Raw genomic sequence first — 23,649 nt, 5'->3', positions numbered from 1 at the left:
TAGCCTGAGATGACTCCAAATTCAGATATTACATTTAATGTTTCTGGGACAGATGCTGTTAGGTCTTTTCATAGGAACACAATATCATCTGCATACATTAGTAACTTCTGTGCCTCAAGTTGCATACGCTTTATATCCTTTCCAGTTTTCAGACACTGCTGATGATTTAATACTATAGGGACACCTCAAGTATTTTTCATCACAAAGTAGGGGAGAGGATAACTGTGGCAGCTCACATACCCAAAGGAGCAGAGTACTTTATGCCTTTATTTCCTTCAGCAGAAGGCGAAGCAGTGAGATACTATTCTGAGGGCAAGCTGCCCAAACCATCCTCTTCTCAGTCACAGGAGCCTGAAGAACCAAAGCTACTGCTTAAAATCGACATCTGTTTTCAGGCAACTAAGATTTTCTTCAGGTCAGGCACCGTGCTTTTGAATGCTGCCATCTCCCTGCTCCAGATGCTATGGCCAGGAAGTTCTCAGCAAACACAGTGCTCAGAGTGGGAACAAGAGTTCATTGCTCCATGACCATGGATGTATTGAGGACTGGTACGAATACAGTGGAGGCCCATCAGTGTAAGAAGGTGAGCAAAGATTCAAGGCAATGAAAAGTCAATTAAATTTTTCCAGAGACAAGAGGCAGTTTAGTCACAGTTGTAACAAGTATTTTTAAGCTTACACCAACAGAATTACCAGAGAAACTAATGTAGAAATACTGCATTTACAATGTGCTTACACGGAGCTTCTGACAGAAGACCTCGCACAATCAGTGCCTGATTCTTTTTCTGCCTTTGTTAATGAGGTGCAGGATCAATAATTATTTGCTTATTTACCAATATTTACAAGTTGATGCCCTTTTGTATTCTGAAAAAAAAATTAAATCTGCATTAGTAAATCATGTTTTTGATTGTGAAAACCTTACTAAGTAGATAATAAACACAGAAATACATATGCAAAATATATGAAATATTTAAGTGTACAGTCACACACACACTTCTGGTAGATGAGTGGCACATATGAAAAACTTGCACTCTTTAAAACCATATTCCTTAAAAGCAATTACTGTAAGCTTCAATTAGGAGAAGGACTCCTCATTAATTAATCTCCATGCTAGGAGTGGCACAAACCAGCTCCATTCTGCTTCAATACAGTGAGTCAACCTAATAGATATACCTATACAGTTATATTTATATATATACATATTTATTACCTACATATACGCCTATAAAGCTGTATTTATCCATAGTACTGTGTAGTAGGATTGAGGGAACCCAAGAGCAACATTAGTACACTGGGACTCCTCTTTCTTTACATACCACAGATGTGACATCACAAATTCACATAACATTTCTTAACTTGGTGGATAAATCACTTCACATCATCTGTTTTGCTCATTAAAACTGTAATTATGTAACAAAACTCACTGAATGCTGTACCAGTATTGTAATTATTAATCATTCTGGTTCTATATGCTTCATAGCCTGCTGTATGTACTGCATTATGCCACAAACTGATATCAAAACTAAACACATCTAAACCTACTGTTTTAAGGACTTTTAAACAAAATTTACTCTTTCAATTCATATTTTGTAAGCTCAAAAATACAGAACCAAAAAAAGCCAGTGTTGATATAGCTGCTGACCTTTGCAACTGTAAACATAAGACAGTTTTTAACCAGTAAACAACCCAGCAAATGTGAAACCTATTTTGCCAGTGCTTGGAATAGTCAGAGCTTAAGGTGACAGACTCTGCATACAAATCAGCTCTTACAGGAACATAGATTTCTAGAAGCATTTGAGAATGAACGCAGGATTTCCAAGACTTCAGAAGGAGGCATCATTCAAAATATTTATTTTAAAATAAGCTGTATTTAAACCAAACAATTAGAAGTAATTTTTTTAAAAAGTGCAAAAAACACCACACAGGCTTCTACTCTGGAATGTAAATCCCATCCCGAGCATCACCTTGAAAATAACACAAAGTGTTCTTGACTTCAAAAGGACTTCACAGAAGCCCCCAAGTCCACATTAGAAGACACTCTGTATTTCTAGCTAATCTAAATTTTTAGCTTCCATTTTATTAGGGAGCAGCATATACAAAATTGCAAGGCTCTAAATTCAGTTGACTTGGACGTGTGTACACATACACAGAGTATATCAGGAATAGACATCATTTTATCCGCTTATAAATGAAACTAACAGGCATCACACGGACTATATTTTCTTTAATTTAGCTACATACATTGGGCCCCAGGCTTTCCCTTTCTCCGGCAGAACCAGAAGTTCATGCTGTTGTGTATCACTGAGAAAAGTGAATTCCTGGGAAACAGCTTTGGCCATTTCACTTATATCTACAGGCATTACATTAGTGCAGGATTTTAGAATGAGATTTATTACATCGCTGTTTTCTGCCTTCGAGAGAGTGCAAGTAGAATAGACCAACGATCCACCAGGACGCAATGCTTTAATAGCAGACCTGCAAATAATGAAAAAAAAAAACAAAACATAATTCAATATATGAAGTGACATGCTCAAAGAAGGGGCTGGGGGTGAAGAGAGAACGGTGCAAGACTTTTACATCTAGATTGACAAATAGGTATAAATATTAAAAAAAATAACATAATGAAACAGTCTTAACAGAATATAACTGACAGTTCAGGAAACAATCTGCAACACAGTTTTGCTTTCTCATTTATTAATGTATTCTCAAGTTAACTAAGGGTATTTTTTTTAATATGAGAATGACAAGTAGATAGCAGCATCCATTCAGAGTCACAGAATATACTTTGAAACATTTATATGCACAGCACTACTGTGAAAATGCTGCAACTGTGCATACAAAATGGGTGAACACCACATCAAAAGTACTAGTTAGATACTTAGCTGGCTCCTTGTGTGAACAAACTGCAGAATGCACAGTTGTAGTAATAGCCTGGACTAATTACTTGTCTGTAATTAATTGTACAATCATTTTTGCAATTTCAGCAACTTATTTAGCGTATAACAGGACTGGGGGGTTCACTGAGTCACTACTTTTCAATATGATTTCCTAAGGAAATACAATTTATAGCATCATTTCATCTGTTTGTGTGCCCTTCATTTATTAAACCGTTGACAAATTTTGAAAAAAGTGGTTTAAGATTTCATGTTTTCTTGAAAGCTTCAAGACTACTTGACAACTGGTGGACAGAAGAGAGGTGGGTTTTGGTTTTTTGTTTTTACTTTCCCACTGAAACTGAGTTTAAACAGTCTGTTTACTTTCCATTAAAACAGATCCCCAAGGTCCTTTTCAGAGAGAGAGAATATTGCCTGTGCGAATAAGGAAAATGAGATAAGCAATCCATATTCACTACTAGCAAATTAAAAGTAAAAAAAAAAAAAAAAAAGAAAAGAAAAAAAAAATCTTGGATCACCAGAGTATTCTTCAAATCACAGATGGGTAGATATTATTGAGACCACTGTACTGACCAAAAAAAAATAAAAAAGCCCACACCCACTAAACATACTCCCCCCCCTCAACCCTACTACATAGAAAAGAAAAACCCCAGCTCCTGAATCAGGTGAGCAGACCCAAAAAGCAGTGAGCCTGATTCCAAGCCCAGATGAATAAACGCAATGATATTGAAACAGCAGTTGCTCCAGAGACATGCTGAGGAGCTGCTAAGCATGATATCAGAATGGAAACAGTTGAGAAAGCAAAGGAAAAAAAAAAGGAAGGGGAAAAAGCAAGTCCTTTATGACAAGATTGTGCCTTTTCAGGAAAAGAATCAATAAAGAAGAGCCTTATCACAAGCAGGATCAAAGCAAATCTGGAAATCCTGTCCAAAATAATACAGACACACCAGGACAAATGACTGTTGCATACAGAGATAATACAACTCTGTTCACCTTCCCAGGTGAAAACGCCTGTGTTACACCCAATCTCTTTCCCTGGGGAGAGTATGCAACTCTTGCTCATTTCTTCAATTAGTCTTGGCTAGGTTAATCAACAAGCCAAATACATAATTTACTGGTGTCTGCACTACTCCAATTTTACTTAGCATAAGGTAACAGATCTCTCTTAACAGATGATGCTAAAAAAAAAAAATAAAAAAAAAAAATCAGTGTTTAATGCCTTTGTTGTAACAGGTCAATAAAAAGATGGAGCAAGCAGATGGTTAGCACATTAAGCATAAGTGATAGAGCAGTTCAAGTTCATCCTGTTAAAGGTAAAGAACAGGTTACAAAGGACTTTGAAGGTCTGAATATTTTCAATTTACCTGGGTCTAATGGACTTCCAAAATTAGATAAAGCTATCACAAAATAGCAAGCTTATCTCAGACTTCGAGTAGCTTTTGAGTCTGTGAAAGCATTTAAGAACATTTGAGACACAGGTTGATACAGGTGACATTTACAACTTCACCTTGAGACAGTAAAACAGAGCACGTGTCATCCCAGCATTGCTTCACGAAATCACAGAACGGTTTACATTGGGAAGGACCTCTGGATCCCATCTTGTCCAACCCTGATCTTATTTTCTAAAATTCTACAATTACCAACGTGCACTTGAATTGCTCAGCTCTGGGTAGTCATCCTTCTCCCCCTAATGCATCCCAGCACACGTATACTTCTTAGCAGGCAACAAAAGCACCAGTATTGGACCAGAGAGCCTAAGCCGTTTTTTCCCAGTTACCTCCTTGGTTTGCAGCTCTTCCCTGGTGACAGCTATCACTTAAAAGGGCAGGGTTTATGCTGCTTCTGCCTGGCTACCAAAATGGGCCCAGATAAATTGAAGATAGCTATCATAAAGCAGAGTAGGAAGCTACAGCATGCATGTCTGACAAAATATTTGCAAGAAATTCACTAAGTAACATTCCATTCTGTCTTATGGCAGACAAAAGCATTTTTTAAATGTTTTGTGCTGACTGCCTGTTTGCTTTCACTCCAGCATTTGAAACCTATCTTTCCAAAACCATCTTGTTAATGCTTGATTTTTAGCGCCACTTTCTAGTTTAGAGCAGTTTTGCAGTAAAGCATCTCAGGAATTTTGGGCTAATGCTCAGTGCCACTACACTGTATGCTGTGAGGGAACAGCCCAGTACAGGTGTCACTTGCTTCTATTTGCAAGTGAGAAATGGTAGGGCACAATGGAAACTCTGTAATTTTAAACACGTGAACAAAACAATACAAAGATCATTAAGTGTCACAGTCAGTGTCCTGAAGCAAGCCAACACATCCATTACTTTTACAAATGCAGGTAAGTTGTGAACGCAGCTCATGAGTAAGCAGTTCCTCATTCATGTACCATCTGGATTATATACCTGAATTTCACATGTAAAATAATAATAATAATATTTTATATATATATATATGTAGGGAACGTTATAACCAAGACTTAACAGAACTGAAGAGACCACTGAGATGTAGGGTTTTGCCACAGGCAGAATTGTTTCTTCTACTGTGAGAAAGGAGAAGAACTGTTGATGCAAGTTGAATTACTCTTCCTAAAGAAAGTTTAACATTTTTACTTGTGCTACAGCAGTATCTTAAGGCTTCACTATGGATAGGGTACCTAATTACTATACTGAAACACTGTGAGACCATTCCTAAAGAGTCTACCGTGTTTAAGCATAAGCCAAAACTGAATACATAAACAAAAGAAAAAGTTGAAGCTGCAAATACAATCTTTTCATTCCAAAGATGAACAAACCAGCAGGAGAACCACACACTGATCAAGCCTCCTTAGACTCGTACCAGTTCTGGAAGTCATAAAAGCCTTTTATCCCCCAGTGTAATAGAAAATTTATAAAGCAAACAACTATGTGAACTCAAAGAAAACAGAGCTAAATTCTCTAAAACTAGCACAAAGAGGAGCTAATCTTCACAGTATTCCAAGAAACAACTTAATCTCATTTTTATAGAATTTCCCCCCTTTCCATCTATACAGGAATGCCAAGTCATCAAAGGGCAACTAGCTGAAATGATTGTTGTGCAAAAGAAAAATCACAAGATATTCTTTTAGTACAGCTGATAACTTTACTCGAAGAGTTGATAATGATAACTGTTTTCTTATAATGCAGAGACTATGAGAATATATACAAGCAAGAAAATATTTTTACTGCGGAAGAGGTAAAAGGTAAATACCAAAAAAGTAGATGTAGCTCAAGTGAAAAGCACAGACGCTTGCTAAGCATCTTTCTCCTACCGTATATAAATTAAGAACCATTCTAGCCAGTACTTTCAAAGGCACTGTGCTCCTGCAACTGAACCTCTGGTGCAGTGAGTCAGAGGAAGGAACAACACAGTCTTCTGAATAATATCCTGAAAAATCTCACAACAAAAAAAAATAATTAACCACAAGCCTCCTTAGTTTGGGAGTTTTCACTAGCCCATTACCCAAAGAGCCTGGAGAATGAGAAGTTATCTTTACTCCGAACCTAAGTCATAAATTAAAAAACTAAGAGGGTTTACTTTACACTGCAAGGTTAATCAATGTATCTATCCATCTTGTCGAGTTCAGCAACAGTTGTTTCCGTGGCTCAATGTCAACCGACCGCCATCCCCGATTAAGCTGTACTCGGCTTTTGAAAAACCTTCAGCACAGAGCTGCAAAATTCAAAGTGAAGAAGTGTTGCGCTCAAAGTCACAGGGTGATACCGCGCTGGGTAAGCAGATTCTGGCAATCTGATCCCCTCGTCATCAAGGCATCAGGGAGAATTCATTCTTGAAAGTTTGTACAAATAAATTTCAGAAACTGGTCGTCTTCTGTAATCAACGGGGGGGGGCACAAGCTCATTCAAGGGGTATGTCAGAATCGGAGCTTTATTTACTAACATCTAGCAGAACTCATCACACCACTGCTGTGACCACACAATCTAAGCATATGTGATTCCTCTTACATTAGGCATTACCCCAATTGCTTCAGTTAAAATTTGAGCTTTAAATAAAGAATCTCATGCTTGTGATAAGGCACACTGTAGCTTCCGAAAATAAGCTTAAAATCTAGAATGATTTAAAAGGATATTAGTGCAAAAGACACTATAATTTTTTTCACCTTTCTTTTATTAAAATGTGTAGCTTAGAGATAAAATATATTGAAGGTGATTAATTTGGAGTTATTTTTCTCTTAGTAGTACAGATGTTCTCCTTTGTATTTATTAAAGCAGTAAAACTTAAGTTTAAATATAAATCTAGTTATAATTAATTTCATAATTTTAAATCTGAGTTTATACATTTGCCACACTAAATTTCACATGTTATAGGCACCAATATTGCAAAGTTTCAAGCTTCCCATGGAGTAAAATGAGAACATGTACTAAAAGCACAGGAAAATTTTCCTGGAGTTCACAATATGCCCACTTTTCCATACATCCAATTTTGTTTTACTAACATGACAAACACTTAGCACTTGCAATCAAGACCCTGAAGAGGAAGCACCACCGACAGCATGTGGCATGCATAACTCAGCTTGTGTTGCATACTGTCAGATTATACCAATTATACCTCTATGATAGTCAAGGAAGAGTAAAAAAGACAAAAATCGGTAAAATGCAAAACCATCCATTAACACGTCCTATTCACCATGCAAGGCCTGAATACAAGACCTCCAAGTTTAGCTCTGCCAGGAAATAATATAAAACAGTATGCAAAAAGAAGTAATTATATGATAGCACTGCAAGCACTAATGCATGTTTGTTACAAAAAGATATACATGTTAAACAAACAAACAAAAAATCTTCTGAGGTACTGGATGTAACTTTAGGAGATAACAGTGTATCACAATTTAGGAGGGTCACTGTGATATCAAATAGTCCCAAATGTAATGGTATTTTAAAATCATCAGTAACTTGCAATTACAGCAGCTGGAAAACTGCAGGATAGACTGATATTAACTGGCACATCATTCTGTAGAAATGTGCTTGATGCTTCTCGACATTTGCTTTGACCTACTGACATTATCACTTCATAGTAACTGAATCCATGCTTAAATCTTTCCAGCACATAAGCCTAAAGCACAATTACAAGCCAAACATGAGGGTGGTTGGTATCCAGCCCACTCAGGAAGTACTTTAAGACAGTTAAAGACATGTAGATTGCTCCTCTCCTCATTCTAAATTAGTTTTTACAAAAAAAAAATAAAAATTTTACTTTACTTTATATATTTTCAGGATGTCTATTTAGTTCAATAGCACATATTGAGCTGTGGAAGTCAGAGCTACAAAAGATGCACTAGTCTCTTATAACCCCTCATATTACAGGAGTACTGGATAAGATTTTTTGGAAAGGAATAGACTATTCGAAATCACTTTTATTTAGTTTACTTCAAAAGATTTACTTTGAAGTCTAAGAATGGATAAGACACTAACAATAAATTAGGGAAAACAAAGCAGTATGATTATTTAATACCTCACAGAAAAAAAGACTACTCTAGAGCCATACACCTCTTAAACCAAAGCACTTCTACGTGCAACTAAAATGTAGATAGACAAAACCCCAAAAGATTTTTCACGCTTAAAGAAAATTAAACATGATAGGCTGACATTTCAGTTGTTCTAAAAGTCTTGGCATCTCAAACATCCTTTTAAAAACAGGCAGACAATAAACTTGAGTTTTAAACTATAGCTAGCACCTGTATGCCCAGCCCACTCCTCCTATGCTTGGGTATATATTTTGTGCCATTGGAAGTGTCAGCATTAATTACATTACTCATTTAACCTTTTCCAGTATTAAAGTAAAAAGATTACATACATTTTAGGGTAATTTAAAAATAATACAGCACTTCAATACTGCCATCTTTTGGCAACTGGGATGTATTTCTGCTCAGTATGCAAGATAATCTCTGATCAGAATAAAACCTGCTAACTTTTATAAACTTTTCAAGAAGTAGAGCATCTCAAGATACCTTTGCTTTTATCCTCAATTTTATTCTTTTTATTGACAAAAGATATCATTTATTTCCTTCTTGCTCTTACAAGAGTCCAAATGCATCACTGGAATATGGTCTGCAAACTGAAGGTAAAGCATCTGTTCTGCTTTAGTCATTTTTTTTTTTCTTCTGAGAATTCTGATAAATAATGTTTCTACAACAAACAATTTTGAATTCTTCTGACAAAAAGACTGGACTTTCAGCTTAGCATTATTGAGCTTTCTTCTCCAGTGCATGGTGAGTCCTGGAATAATCTTCCTGTTAACACAGATATATAGGATATCCCTTGCAATACTGGAACTGCTGTGACCTTTTAAGGGCAACAAGTCAGCTCAATTCTGTTCCCAGATGTAAGAACCACAAATGACAATGAAACGCCTAAGAATTTTGCTTCCACTCTTCCACACAGACAGCATTGCTAACAGTTTAGCAAGGCTGGTTGTAGCTGGATAGCCAGAGGCATTTCACACCGAACAAAATTTCAATCCTTCTGTCATTTTAGTCATCTCAAAATTAACTTATATTTTACACACTTCCAGAGACCCACTCCTCTTCCCAACCTCAACTTTTTATTTAGAAAAGATAAACATATACAGCCTAAGCAGAACCACCTTAGCTAGGGAAGGGAGAACAAAAGACCTTTGAAGCCCATGACAGACTTTGCCACAGAGCTTTAAAAGTAGTGTTTTTCATTACGGCTTATGAACCATGCATATATATAGGAAGGACTGAAGGTGGAATTAAAGCAATTATCTGTGTCTTAATTTAAATCTGCAATCTCAGCTACCTAGGCAACTACCTAGCTAATGGGTATAGCTTATTTGTTAATTTACTTATTAATTCTAGAAATACCATTTTGCAACCTATCACAAGGGACTTGGTAGGTAAATTATGCACAGAGCACCACAAAAGGCTTAAGGAACTAGGCAGTACTTAAAATCAGGAACTATTTAATATCTCTAATGGAAGATGAGATCCACATCCAGGGTCCACAACAACAGCCACAGAACTCACTCTTATTGAGGAAATTCAAACCAACCATGAGTCTAAAAAATAACTGTTCTAAATATCTATTCTAAAACAAAGACATTCCCCAGCTCCCTGTTAAGTTACTTATAGAAAGAAGGTAAAAAATTTACTTACTACTTAAATGCATTAACATAAAAGATTGCGTGTCTCTCAAGTGAGGTAACGCAGGCACTTACACAGATTCAGTTTCCAAAGATTATGTCAGTGCTTTAGTTAACCGCGATTTATATAAAATAGAAAAATAGCCCTTGGAATACCAGACCAGAATCTAAGAATCCTCACTCTTGCCCTAGGTGCTGTCTCTCCTTAATTCATCTCTACTTCTTTTCTGTCTGGTGGCACCACCTTCAGAGGAAGACGTAAGAATGACTTGTACCTGCAGCAATATAACCAACAGTGTTTTGGGGAACAGCAGAGAACACTGTATGTGTGGGCATATGCAATTAGACCAAAAAGTAAAGGACACTAGTGCCCAGTCAACAGCTATCTAATCATTTCCAGTCAGAAGGCAAGGAGACACAGAGAGAGGACACTGCCCTGAACAGCATACCTGGTATGAAGCCTTGGGTCAGCAGTCTACATAAACTATTCAGTTTCTCCAGGATGGAAGACAGTTAAAGACAGAACCATCCACACAATCCACAGAAAATCAGTCAGTCCAACAGTTACAATTCTAATAAAGTCCCAGTTGAGCTAATCGAGTAGATAATTACAGAAAATGAGTAGACTAAATGGTCAACTACAGAGAAAAAGGAGGAAAAATCCCAAGGAACGAGCCAAAGAATGATGCAGAGAAGCAATCCTCAGCAGGACTTTCCACACTTTCCTAGGTGCCTTCTCTTCCCTCTTGCACAGAACAAGGCATTCGTTTCCTTTCCTGATTTACCTCCCCACCCCAGTACCTCCGTTCAGAATTCCCTCGGGTCATTTCAAAACACCCCATAACTTCACCCACAGAGCTCTGACGTAGGAGCCAAGCACCCTCTGCAAGAAGGCTGCCATGTTTCTGAAGGGTCTCTCCTCCATTTCTGCCACCAGATGACATTCTGCCTTGCCATCCTTCTGAGGCCTCACACTAAATAAAGTTGGGCACCTTCTACAATAGTTATTTCTTTTTCAAGGCACAAGTCACTGACTCTCCCTGCCTTTGCCAAGAACTCTCATGGTTGATATTTTTTTCATCATCAGCAAATCACAAACTGAACTAAATCACTGCTTCGACAGAACGACGACATAATTACAAGTGTATTCTTTTTAATATCATCATTACATGCCCATGCACCATAAACGCTCTTATCTTAATCAAAACAGAAATCTTATGGTGGTATCCATATGCTGGTGCAATACTGGGACAATACGCAATTGTACATAAAAAAAAAACCTTCACTTTACAACAAAATAAACAATTAACAGCATACACACACACATCAGAAGTGTAATAGAGGCATTGTAATTCCTCTTCAAATACATGAGGAAAACCCTGCATTTCAGTGAAAGTACAGAAGTGACAGTGAATACCAGACGAAGAATATTGGGATTTTTTGAGTAGTTCAGTTTGTACTACACACTACGTAAAAAAAAATCTATGATGAAAATCTATGAACATATGTATTCTATGAAACCAATTTCCACATATTCGGAGAAAATACAGCAGCTTGCAACTTAAACTCTATTTGTGTCTTAAGTTTTCAAAACTTTCAAAAAGTTTTATGTTATTTTTTCCTAAGTAAGATCAATTTGAAAAGGTCTAAGCATGAGAAAACAACGCTAGCCTGCTGGCATGTAGGTTAGCCTTTAGAGACTTGGGTTGCCAATTCTACCTGATGACTTAAGGGAAAATGTCAATCTCACTTGCCTTTCCCTGTGTGTAGATTGGTAAACCACCATACCAACTGGCTGCATGATCAGCAATCTCTGCTCCAGTGGAGCCTGGGACTGAAGCAGCAAGGCAAACACAGATTGGGAGCTTGACGAAACTGTTTGCACAATACCTGGTTACTTACATTTGACATTAATTATTTATGTTCCCTTTCATTCAGAAAAATAAGTACAGAATATTTAGGTGGAGGCTTTCTTTCTTTTTTTTTTTTTTTTTTTTTTTCCCTTCTGAGTAAAAGCAAGTGCGCAACCCTCCCACTTCCTGAACTATTCCGCAGGAAATAATAAAGCAAGCAAGCAAAAACATCTCACAACTTCTGGTAACCTTTTATTGGAAAAGATCAGCAACTTCAAATACCATGCTATGACTGGCAATCAAAACAAAAAAAAATTCTTTGTTTAGAGGGAAACATTCCTTTTATCTCACTATTGCACTCCAGTTGCATAAGGTTTGTAATAGGAGATGCATTCTGTTACAGAGAATCAGTCACAGTTCCTTAAAAATCACAGTATTTGTATGCAAAACAGGGATTGAAGCATTTCATTAACCAGGGAGAATAAAGTGTTTTCCTGATTTCTCAACCCAAATTTAGTGTTTCATTCTGAGTTCTGAAAATGAAGAATCCGTATGACTCAAGATCAAATAGAAAAACGAGCATTTTGTATGGCTAATTTGCCACCAGTAATCAAAAGGGCAGAACATTCAAGGCTCTTCACACCTCTCACGCATGCAGAATTCCCTCATACCTGCTGGTTTTGAATATGCAAGACCAGCACGCACAATCTCCCTTCTATTTAACTACTAAGGAGAAAAAGAGGTGAAAACAGGAAGTCAACCACAATGTATCTCTTAAAGTTGGTTTCAGCTCCTCTGGACCAGAACTCTATTAAACACCAATTACAGCCATTTAATTACTGTGAGATGTTGTGTACAGAAGAGTTACAGTAGTCTGAACGCCTTTCCTGCATTTTTCCAATTTGTATCTTGTTTGGATTTATTTTCAGCTGAATCCTAACACCGTTTCTTTCAGCTGCAATTACTGGTCTAGGAATAATTACATCTGTAGCAGTTTCACCATTGCTTTATTATGCACTCGACCTTAACCCCAAGTTTAATTTTCATCTACGAACCGATAACAATGGTAAATTCACACGTGGGAATCACTGCCTTTTGCACTAGCATTCAGTGTCAGGAAGTGAACATTCCTTACTTTGCAATTTGTTTTCTGCATGAACACCCCAAATAATAACAAGATTTGCAGTGTGTTCCCGTTTTACAGCACTCTGCAGGGATGCTTTGGTTGTGGTATTAACAATCATTACAATCTCAATTTCCTTCAAATCAGTAGTGCCCTCGCTGCTTATAAAATCTGCTGTTCAGCTTTTATGCTGTTCATTTAGATTTCAAACTTGATTCAGGCTGACATAGGAAGATCATTACATCAGTTTCAAAGTTGCTTTCAGATCTTCATTCCCTGAAGCCTCCAAGTACATGTAGTATATATCATAATGCAACAATACTTTTTCTTTCCTCAGTTCCTCTCTGATTTCCCCAGCTTCCCCTACTCCCAAAGGCTGATCTGCTTTAAAAAAATAATCAGAAAAAAAAACACAAGATGACAAAAAAAAAAAAACAAAACCAGAAAAAGATGACAAGTGAAGAGCTTCCATAATTAAAAAAGAATCCCAAATTTTGTGCCAAATGTCACTTGATAGAAGTGACAATTCATAATTCTCTCGCATTTCATAATTCTCATTTGTGGGTTCCTTCTTCTACTCTCTTCCTTATACTTCACTACTATTGCTAAACTGAAGTAATGCTTGGCCCCTATATTTCATCTTCAAATCACACAGCATTTCATTCACTATTCCCAGCAAAATTGCTGGGATCCAGCTTTATATTTATTTTTGTTCTACAGATAACAGCAACTGAGGCAAGAAAAATCCCTGAGCATAAAACACCAAGTAACCTGGATAGGTAAGCCAGAGCTAGATTCAAACACGGTGGAGTACAGCAGAATTAGTGTAGTCTCAACCTTCCTGAATATTAATGGGAGGTATCAGAGACAGCATTCAGTGTCAATTTTTGACTTATAATTATGCACCATGACCATAAAATAAAGACTTGAATAGGATAGCATTCTACAATTCTGGTTTTGCAAACTTCTAATGCACTTGGAAGAATCATTTAACCTTTCCTGGTCTCATTTTATGATTTCTTTTTTCCCTTTCACACCAAATCCGACATGTCACTGATATTTGGGAATCCATTCTAAAATGATTAGATGGAAGGAACAATAAAAATCCTGTGGACATCTATGGCATTTACCAAGTGTATGCCAAATATTTTACTGGGTAAAGCTTATAATATCTATATCTTGAATCTAACGACATATTTTATATGCTGTAAAATATTTTACAAGATAATATATAAATAAATAAAAATGCAGTGCACGTAACAATAGATTGTTCAATCTATAGAACTACTCAGACGTATGTTGAACAACAGAACAGAAATTACAATTCTTTTACTTCAACTTACGTGTAAAAAGTATTCTGTCCTTACAAATCCAATTCTTCTTGCTGTTGCTATAGTAAAGTGTACTTTCAACAGAAGCAAAGTTCTCTTCTTGACTTAGGAATAATTCAATTAAATCTGATTTGGGCTGACAGGAGCGTCTCCTTTTTAAAAACAAGATTCCTGCTGTCATGAGTTCTCCACTTCAGGATTACAATCTGAAGAGATTTATGCAAATTTCCAAAATTTCACTGCATGATATATGCTTTCTTTTGGTTGGGGCCCACAAATTGGATTTTATATGTCAAATATTGAAAAGAGAAAACCGAAACAGGTCAGTGTTTTAAATGTGATTGATTTCTTCAAAGGAAATGGGTGACATGATGCATTACTGCAATAAGATACTCATATTTCTGCTATAAATCATACCCTTCTGTTAGGTCTTTTTCAACCGGAACTCATGCAGAACTATCTGGAACTGCTGTAAATTGGAACTTTCCATAAAAACTTTTTTGTTGTTGTTTTGTAGTATGTTATTTTTCCCTCAATTTGCTTTGAGGGATGGACTTCAGGCATGACTGTTACTTACTTAAAAACACTCAGGTCTAGAAGGTATTATTGGGAAGTCACATTAGAGGTTTTCTCATCAAGGAAAAAGGATTTTCAAAGTCTTCACAAATGCTAGTTAGCCCATGGCTAGTATCATTATAAAGCATAATACTGGACAACCTGGATTTGGAGTATTGGATAGATGTTCCTTAAAACCACACAATCCTCCCCAACTTGCCCCAAACCACTATTCTTTTACTTTTTTACCCTATCAGTTACAATTAATAGTATCTTTGTGCTATAAGTAGTTAAATGGGCATTAAATTCAAGCAATGCTTAAAAACGTGCAACAGTAGACTCAAAATTTTCATAAAAACAGTGCAAGAAACAAATTCTGAAGCAGTATGAACTAATGAACTAAATGATGGTTGGTAACCAGCGTTGACTGACAGTTTGGTTATCATGTAGGCTGTAAAAAAAATGTAATGGATAATTCTGCAACCGAAGAACAAAAAAAGGTGTTGGAGAATGAGTACCCAGCTTGGCAGGTTTATAGACTACTTTCACAGATTAAAAATAAAAAAATAAAAAATAAAAAAAAATTATACATTCTATGCATGTTTCTGCTTCAACTGAGTAGTTCTGAAATCATTTTAGCTATGTCAACCAAAAATATTTTGCTATGGTATCAGACTGTTCTGAATCACCTGTAAATGGACATAAATGTTAATAACTGAATTAATGGGATTGTGCAACAGTGCATTAGTAGGGGATGTAGACCTCACCATTTATGTTATACCATACAAATTTCCATATTCACTTTTTTTTTTTTTTTTTTTTTTTTAATCTGAACAGCAATTGCAACAACATATTCTTGAAATTTTTTCATGTGGTGAAACCTAGGTTTGGATATTAAACACAACAAATCTTGACCACCTCCCCCCTTCACCCCCCAACACATTTTCATTAACTACGAAAAGCTCCTTTAAAAGCTTTTCTTTGCGCTTCTTACCTTAGCAGCTGGAACTGTAGAGAAGATAATTCTTTCCTTTGTACTAGCCTAAACTTAGCTTGTTGAGTATCAGAAGAGAATAGCCAACTTCTGTCATTTGAACAAGGAGCATCAACCAGTACCTGCACAGCAAATAGGAGCAAATAAGACAATTTACTATACAGTTTTCAGAAGGTGATTATCTGTACCAAAATCTACTCAACTTATTTTTGCAAGCACCCGAAACACCATTTTTATTTTCCATTTTAGGAGAAGCAATGATCTAATTACTATTTTGAGATGTTTATAAGGAGTCATTGATGAGGAAGAAAAAAAAAAAGCTCCAAAATTACCCTCTACCTGGAGAACAGCTTTCTCACTCGATCCCCTATTCTTAAGTATACATCATGCATGGAAGCTACAAGGTCTTCAGAATTCATTACTAAAACTAAATGGGTAACATCATCTAACACATGAACAAATGCACAATAAGCTTCATAAAATGATTTCAGAGGCCTTAAAAATCCTGTATATGACCTTGGTAAGTGAAATATTTTTTGGAGTCTGGAAAAACAAAAAAATTAAAGCAGCACAGGAAAAGAATCAGGAGGAAGAAATATCATTTACTAATAACAAATAATGTTACCTTGTCATACAATTCAGGCTTAAAATCTCCAATCTGTCTACCATCTAGTTTAGAGACAGTTATTAAGTTAACCAGCGGATCCGGGATGAAGGATTCCATTGTCTGTTTCAACCATCTTGATCTCAAATCATCATACTCGTTACAGTGAAATTGACCTTAAAAATAAAAAAGTAAACATCCTAAAATCAGTCCTCTGTATTTTTTGTGAATACAAAGAGTAACAACAAATTCAGAAATTGTGTTTTTTTTTCTATGACAGCCATAGACTTTACACCCTATGTGCTTATGCTATTGCACATTTTATGGCACTGCTAGATTTTTATAAACCCTAGTAAATTTCAACATGTTCCTACAGAGCAATCCATAAATATTTACTAGCAAATACTTATGGTAGCAATAGACTTCAACAGTAAAACCAACTTTAAACATAAGCCACATCCCAAAGCAGTGCTGAGTATTTTTCTATGTTCCTTCTACCACTGTTCTTATATAAGTACGTATCTCTTATAAGTTAATTGCCTTTTAACTAAATAAAGCCTCAGCTTTCTGCACCCTATACTGAACAGTCCAATACCTGACTGAGTTGGAATTTAAGCTGTGTTTTAACAAAAGCCTGTTGTTGCACTTAAAACAAAGCCTGAGTAGTTATCTCTTCTGAAGAAACTGTTGCTTGTACCTCAACGCAGGCCAGCAAGGCATTTTCCTCTTAATTCCTGTTTACTGTTTTAAAAAAGTTTCTCTTTTTGAGTCTCTGGACACCCACCTATGGTTTGTCCCATACGTTTTGTCTACCATACGTAATAGGAAATATTTTAGCATTCACAGAGATATAGTCAGAATCAACTTTCTTGCACCTTACTTTCTCAGCAACAGACAAATATCTGCAGAAGATGTGGGATAAAAAATTTTATTTTTATTTTTCCCAAAACCTTTTGAAAGGGCAAGTTATTCAATTCACTTCATTAGCAGCACCTGGTTCCTCCAGAAGAGGGATGAGAACAAGCTGTAATCAACATTTACAGGTGGCTACAATTAATGTTCTCATCCTTAAGAACCTAAGGTGCCATAAACATTTTGAGACAAGTTCTGCTCAACTTAACATATAAACTTGGGAACAGATGCTTATTGTTGCTTTCTAACATGCTATGATTATCTTGGTGCTTTCTTCTGCTAAATCTACGTAGATCAAGACACAGAACTTTTAAAATGCTGATTTAGACCACTTCCTCGTCATAAGCTCTTTCCCTCTGCCTAGATCTAGCACATTTAATTTATGTTCCATTTGATATCAGTACACTTACATTTACTTATACTATTTGCATAGTGCTGGCCAGGCAGGTAGCGGAGTTAAGAAAAAGAAAAAAAAAAAAAAGGTACAAATATTTAAAGATTGCAAATTACTTAACTTCCTGGGCCAATAAATCTACAAAGGTGTTAAATTAGCTTCTTCAGAAGTAACAATAAGAAAATCAGTGAAGTAAAACATAAAGCTACTACACTTTTGTCTGTCAGTATGCAGTAACAGGTATTTAAATATCTAATAAATATCTAAATTTCATGCTCTTGTAGGTAAAGAAACCTAATAAAAATCCTACTAAAAGGCACAGAACTAATTAGAATATATATATGTATATATATTTTTTTTCTTCCCACCCCCAATCCAAATCTGTACAGAATACAGACACAACTAAAATAGCCCAGGAACAGAGCGAAGAATCAACTAACAGCACCTTAATATATTACCTGGATAGGCACACTGTAGGATAGTTATTGATTTACCCCCTGGTGCAGCACAGAGATCCAAAACGTCTTCCCCATCTTTCACCTCTAATGCCAGCACTGGTAAAACGGAAGCAGCATTCAGCAGATAATATTCTTTCAGTTTACCAGTTTGGTGTTTTTGTGCAGGGAATCTCCTAGGGGTTCTACTGATGTAACACTTCAATGATCTTGGAAGATAAGGCAGAGTTCCTTGAAAGGCAGGATGATATCCCTCCACACACAATGTATTCTCCAGTTCAGCGGACTGGCTGAATTTGTTAAGCAGGATGGCATACTGCCAGCACGATGGGCATGTAAGTACATCTCTAGGTTGGAAAAGGGAAAAGCTATTTAATAACTCGACAAATAAAATTAACTTTCCAATATGAAGCACAATGCTTTTCCTGACTATAAGGAACTTTTCTGGGGCAAAGAATGACTGCAAAATTAGCTACCAGAAGTCACAACAAAAAGAATCACAGTGTTTTTGCAGTGGTCATTCCAGCCAACAGTGTAAAATGTACATCTATGCATATATATACACACCTATACATATATCTATGTGTACACATATATATATACACACACAGATACATCTATATAATGTAGTCTTTACAAGTGTTCTTTGCTAAATTTCCATTTACATTCTACAATCATTGGGCTAGAAAAACATAAACCAATAAATGTTCCTTGAAAGTAACCAAAAAGCAGTGTTTACATCTAGGAATATGCCTGCTTGTATTTCAGTTTGCATTCTCAGACCTTTCTTCAAGGATTTTCATCATTTTCTACTTGAATTCTTCTCGGTATTTTTTCCAGTCATCACTACAAAGTACTCCTCAATAATATTTGTTGACTAAAAGAGAAATATGCATTGATCCAACCTAGGAGTTTTAAAGTTGATTCAGTTAAACTAATGTTAAGTATCTATGCTTATAACTTCTTTGTAAATTTTATTTATGTATTTCAAGAGGGTACTCAGTAATTACATGGTTACTAAGATTCTGATGATGTGAGATGCTTTTCCATTCAAAGTAATGTGGCACAGATCACATAAGCATTCCTCATGCACTTCAGCTTGAAATCAACTGCTTTTGTTCACATTCCTGCTGGAAAGTATGTAAGCTAAGCAATGATCTTCTCCAGAAGGGCTCTTCTGCTGGCTTTCCTATGAGTGACAAGCACCACCTAACAGAGGAGAGATGTACATGTATTCTCTCAGTGCCAGTTCTTTAGCTACTGTGTGATCAAGGCCCCAATTAACTGATACTGTTTTTCTGTACACATAAACAGACAGTAGTCAATTTCTCCTCAAGTCTCTACTGTAAAGCTATACAGAAAAAAACTAAGCTGTTAGATATAAAGGGTTACTTTGTACCATGCTTTTACAAAACAGCAAACTGAAACACAGAAGATGGCAGTGTCCTTACAGTGTATACGCATATAGAACAGAAACTTAATCACTATATAAAAAAAACTATTTCCTTTTTATCAAGGAAAAAAATATCAAATTTTTAGTCTTCCGTTATTCCACACTTTTATTATAGTTCTAAACTACAAATAAACTGAAACAGCTGCTACAGTCTATGACTCTTTTTGAAGTTCTTTTATGAAGCACTTAAAAACTAACAGAACCTCTCTCCTCCCTCCCCCGTTTCCCCAAAAGAACAGACCTGACACTGGTCCACTTATCTCCCAGTTCTGCTGTGTATTGCTTCTCAAAATGATCCAGAACAACTTGACAAATTTGCTTTTGAAGTTTCCCTTTTGTTTTATTTTCCACCTTCAGAGAAAGAAAAAGTCTTTTTTTTTAAAAAAGTTCTCACTAGAACTATTAAAAGAACATTTTTCCAGCTTAAACCGATTTCTCACTGATATTCATATGCTCTAATATCAAGGTCATATCACACACACAATCAAAACCTATCAGATTTTAGGTTGCACTCTCGTTCCCTATGCGTGAAGAGGTCAATCAAAGCTTGATGATAATACTCCATCTCCACGTCAACTGAGATAGCAGAGTGGGTCCTGGGGCTGTGATACATCAGGAGCAAAATAAGCAAAGCATGATTACAGAGATTGCTCCTTAGAACCATGATCACCTCTGCCAAGGTATATAGAAGTTCTTAACGAAAAGAAATAAATTCATCTGAATCATTGAGTGAGTCAGCTAGAGTTACAAAGCACTGCAATAAGCAAGATATCCCAGGAATAAGAAAAAAATTATTTCAGCTATACTTAATTTTTTTCAACCTATAAAAAATCATGTTTCATTTCACAAGGAAAGGGAGGAAGAACTTGTGGTTTCTCAATAAGCTTGTGCTATTCAGAAAGAGAACTCCAAGTGATTATTTTTTTTTTTCAACCTATAAAGATTTGTTTCATTTGACAGGGGAGGGCGAACTCGTGGTTTCTCAATAAGCTTGTGCAACTCGGAAGAACTCCCAGTGCAAGCACTCCATTTTGCGGGAGTTTCGTTTTCAGGGCCAAGCAGCAGCTCCGTACTCCCAGCTAGTACCATCGCTACTGCTGCTTTCCGTATGTGCCGTCCCTGAATCAGAAAACCCAGACTCCCAAAAGCCCTCCCCAGCAGCGGAAAGGGGCACACCTAACCGCGGACGGCCCCGCAGAAGCAAGGAGGCAGCAAAAGGACGCACCCCGCCCCCCCCGTTGCAGCCCCCAGCTTTATTCTCCGCTCTTCGCCCTCCCCGCAGCCCTGCATGGCGGCCACCCCCCGGCGGGCAGGCGGGGCCGGCAGCGCAAAGGGAGCCGCCTCCCGGGCCCGGGGGCCGGCGGGAGGCCGCCAAGGAAGGGGCCTAGAAGGGGCCCCGCTGCCCGCCCGGTGCCTCACCTGCTCCGGCGGCCGGGCGGCCCCGCGCCGCGGCCACAGGCCGGGCCGTGCCGGTGGCGGTGCCGGCAGCAGGCGGGCCGCAGCGGGCGGCAGCCGCATGGCCGGGGCCGGAGCCGGGCGGGGCGGCGGCAAGAGGGAGGCCGTGGGCCTGCCAGGGGGCGGCGGTGTGGTGAAAGCGTGGGGTTAGGGAGCGCAACGCCCTCCTCCTCCGCCCCGGGAGCAGGGCTTCGGGTGTTGCAGTGGAAGGCTTAATGCAGGGTGATGGTGGGCTGGGAGTAATCAATTTATAAAATGCCGCTGCAGCTGCCGCCGCCAGCCCCCATCAGACCTCCCTGCTAATAGTTTGTCTGCAGCCCTGTGCTCCCGGCTGGCCCAAACTTACAGGCGCTGTGACTACCACGCGGCTACTTAGCCACCTTCTACAAACCACGTCAGAGATCCGTTCTAGTTTCATCTTCTGTTACTGCTAATAAATCACTGGGAAATTAAAAAATATGCACAAAAATGGTTTTCTATTACTGGCTACCTTGGCAGCTTCTGGGTGCTGATGCTGGCCTTTAAAATCCAGAAGGGAAAAGGGTGCAAAGGTAAAGGCAAGAGTGCTGTCATATAAATAAATATTTGAGTTTCAGGCACTGACTAATGAAGACTAAGAACATTCATGCAAGCCTCATGCAAATTATCGTCATCAAACTTAAAGGATGATTTGAAATGTTTCAGTCAGCATCCTGAAAGTAGCCAGTAGATGAAACATACACATAGACCTACATAATACATGTGAAAGGAAACCAGGAAGGTTTTTGATATAGGAATTGTGCAACCAGATATGGGACAAAACTGGTATAGAAGTATCATTCTCTGCAATTATAATTCTTCCAAGTCCCACAACACATGCAATAAAAAATATATGTTAATTTAATTTAATTTTGCTAACAAAATATAAAAAAATGTTGAAAGAGACACCCTTGCAATATAGAGGACAAAAATTACCCCATTCTAAAAAAATTTTAAGTGTATGTAAACAAAAGAAATGTAAAGAAATTTTAAGTGTATGTAAACAGTTAAAAAAAAAAACTGAGTCTGCCGCTCTTCCCCAGTCCTTCAGTCTATTATCTTGTTACTTACCAGTGAATCATTATTTCGCTATCCTACTCAGGTCTCCATTGGCTTTGTTGATCTTCACAAGTCTAACCTTATTACACTCACTCTGCTTTCCCTGCTGTCTCAATCCTTCCACTAGCCCAACACAAAGAGAACTTGAAGATGTTAAATTCATATTCACCCAGGAATACACACTTACTTGCTAATCAGTTCTCTAAAATTTTGTGAAAAGCATGGGTTTTGTTATTACGTAAGAGTTGCCAGTCATACTGGGTAAGAGAATAATGGTTTATCTGAATAGTGGGGGGAAGGGGAGGAGTTCCTCTGTCCTAGTATAAATTTGACTCCAAACTTCACTCACTTTTAAATTTTAGTACCTTCTTCATTAAAGGATGCGTCTGTTGAAATACCATGGGATATGTTCTGTTCAAAGTAACAGAAACACTCTAACTTGGATCAGTTCCAGAGGCTAGAAAGCTAATGAGCAGTGCTGCTGTGTTCGGAATAGCATCCTGAAATTGCAGTACTATGCTTTTAATTACATTTTGCAATATGTGAGTGAAAAAATAAACAGTGGCTGAATGTTATTTTACAAAAGGAAACATTGCTTTTGTTACTGTCCATTTTGTTACTGTCCATTATTCAGAACTGTGTGGTACCACATAGTGTGTGGTATCACAGTATCTGAAAGTAACTGCTCTCAGGATAAACACTGGCTACCACAGCAAAACTAAGAAATCCAATTTTAAGTGATAGATGCACCTCCAGACAATCTGGAGAGTTGAGTTCAAAGGAAAAAAAAAAGCCCATGTCCTTTATAAAACCCATGCAAAAGTCATAGCCTAGAAAGTGATCTAACAGGGGTTTAGAGCCTGCTACAGGACAGGCTTCCAAGGCCTGTAGATAGCCAGTGAGGCTATTTATGTGCCTAAGGTTTGCTGGCTACATTCAGCTCACCAGTGCTTTGGTGAATAGCAGAAGTGTTCCTTCTGTCTTGATCCTCACAACTAGGGCTCACAAGAGGACTCTTAGAAAGCATGCATCAGCTTTCTATTGCAGGCAATTCCTTTAAAGCATTCAGTACTGCGGGACTGAAATACAAATCTTGCAAGATTATCTAAACACTAAAATCGCAGTACTTTTGCTCCACCTCAGTAGGCATGTCCCTCACTTACTGTGAATTAGTTAAATAGAGAGACCATGGCACAGACACGAAGCTAATTCTAACATATATCAAACATACCTACCTTTTCGGTTAGCTACAGTTACTATTCTCTATTTTAAGACTTTAAGTAGGGTCCCTCTTTAAAATTTTAAATTTTGACCTTTCCGTGGGTTCTAGGTTTTGGCTAAATAGGAATATGACGGTGAGAATAACATTCTTGGAAGCACTGGTTACTTTTTCAGACTAATTCAGCTTAG

At 37.5% G+C, this 23,649-nt stretch overlaps 1 protein-coding gene across 1 annotated transcript; it reads right to left on the bottom strand.

Annotated features, from left to right (window-relative positions):
• Positions 1–1,873: 1,873 nt before the first annotated feature.
• NSUN3 (NOP2/Sun RNA methyltransferase 3) lies at positions 1,874–21,225 on the bottom strand. The gene is made up of 6 exons (XM_032207989.1): positions 21,127–21,225; positions 19,949–20,058; positions 18,258–18,601; positions 16,515–16,669; positions 15,890–16,011; positions 1,874–2,474 (listed from the first exon to the last, which is right to left on the bottom strand). Exons 1-6 carry the CDS (start codon positions 21,223–21,225, stop codon positions 2,213–2,215), a joined length of 1,092 nt encoding a protein of 363 aa, XP_032063880.1. The 3' UTR covers positions 1,874–2,212.
• Positions 21,226–23,649: the final 2,424 nt, after the last annotated feature.

The sequence above is a fragment of the Aythya fuligula genome, chromosome 1, assembly GCF_009819795.1.
Source record: "Aythya fuligula isolate bAytFul2 chromosome 1, bAytFul2.pri, whole genome shotgun sequence".
NCBI lineage: Eukaryota > Metazoa > Chordata > Aves > Anseriformes > Anatidae > Aythya > Aythya fuligula.
Note: the sequence above shows the minus strand (reverse complement) of the source record. Positions and strands in the feature narration are given on the sequence as shown.

Coding starts and splice junctions, on each gene's coding strand:
- NSUN3 (XM_032207989.1), bottom strand. CDS start 21,225: ATGCGGCTGCCGCCCGCTGCGGCCCGCCTGCTGCCGGCACCGCCACCG. Junction 20,059..21,126: donor CCGCCCGGCCGCCGGAGCAG/GTGAGGCACCGG, acceptor CTTTCTCTGAAG/GTGGAAAATAAAACAAAAGG. Junction 2,475..15,889: donor CTACAGTTCCAGCTGCTAAG/GTAAGAAGCGCA, acceptor CATTATTTGCAG/GTCTGCTATTAAAGCATTGC.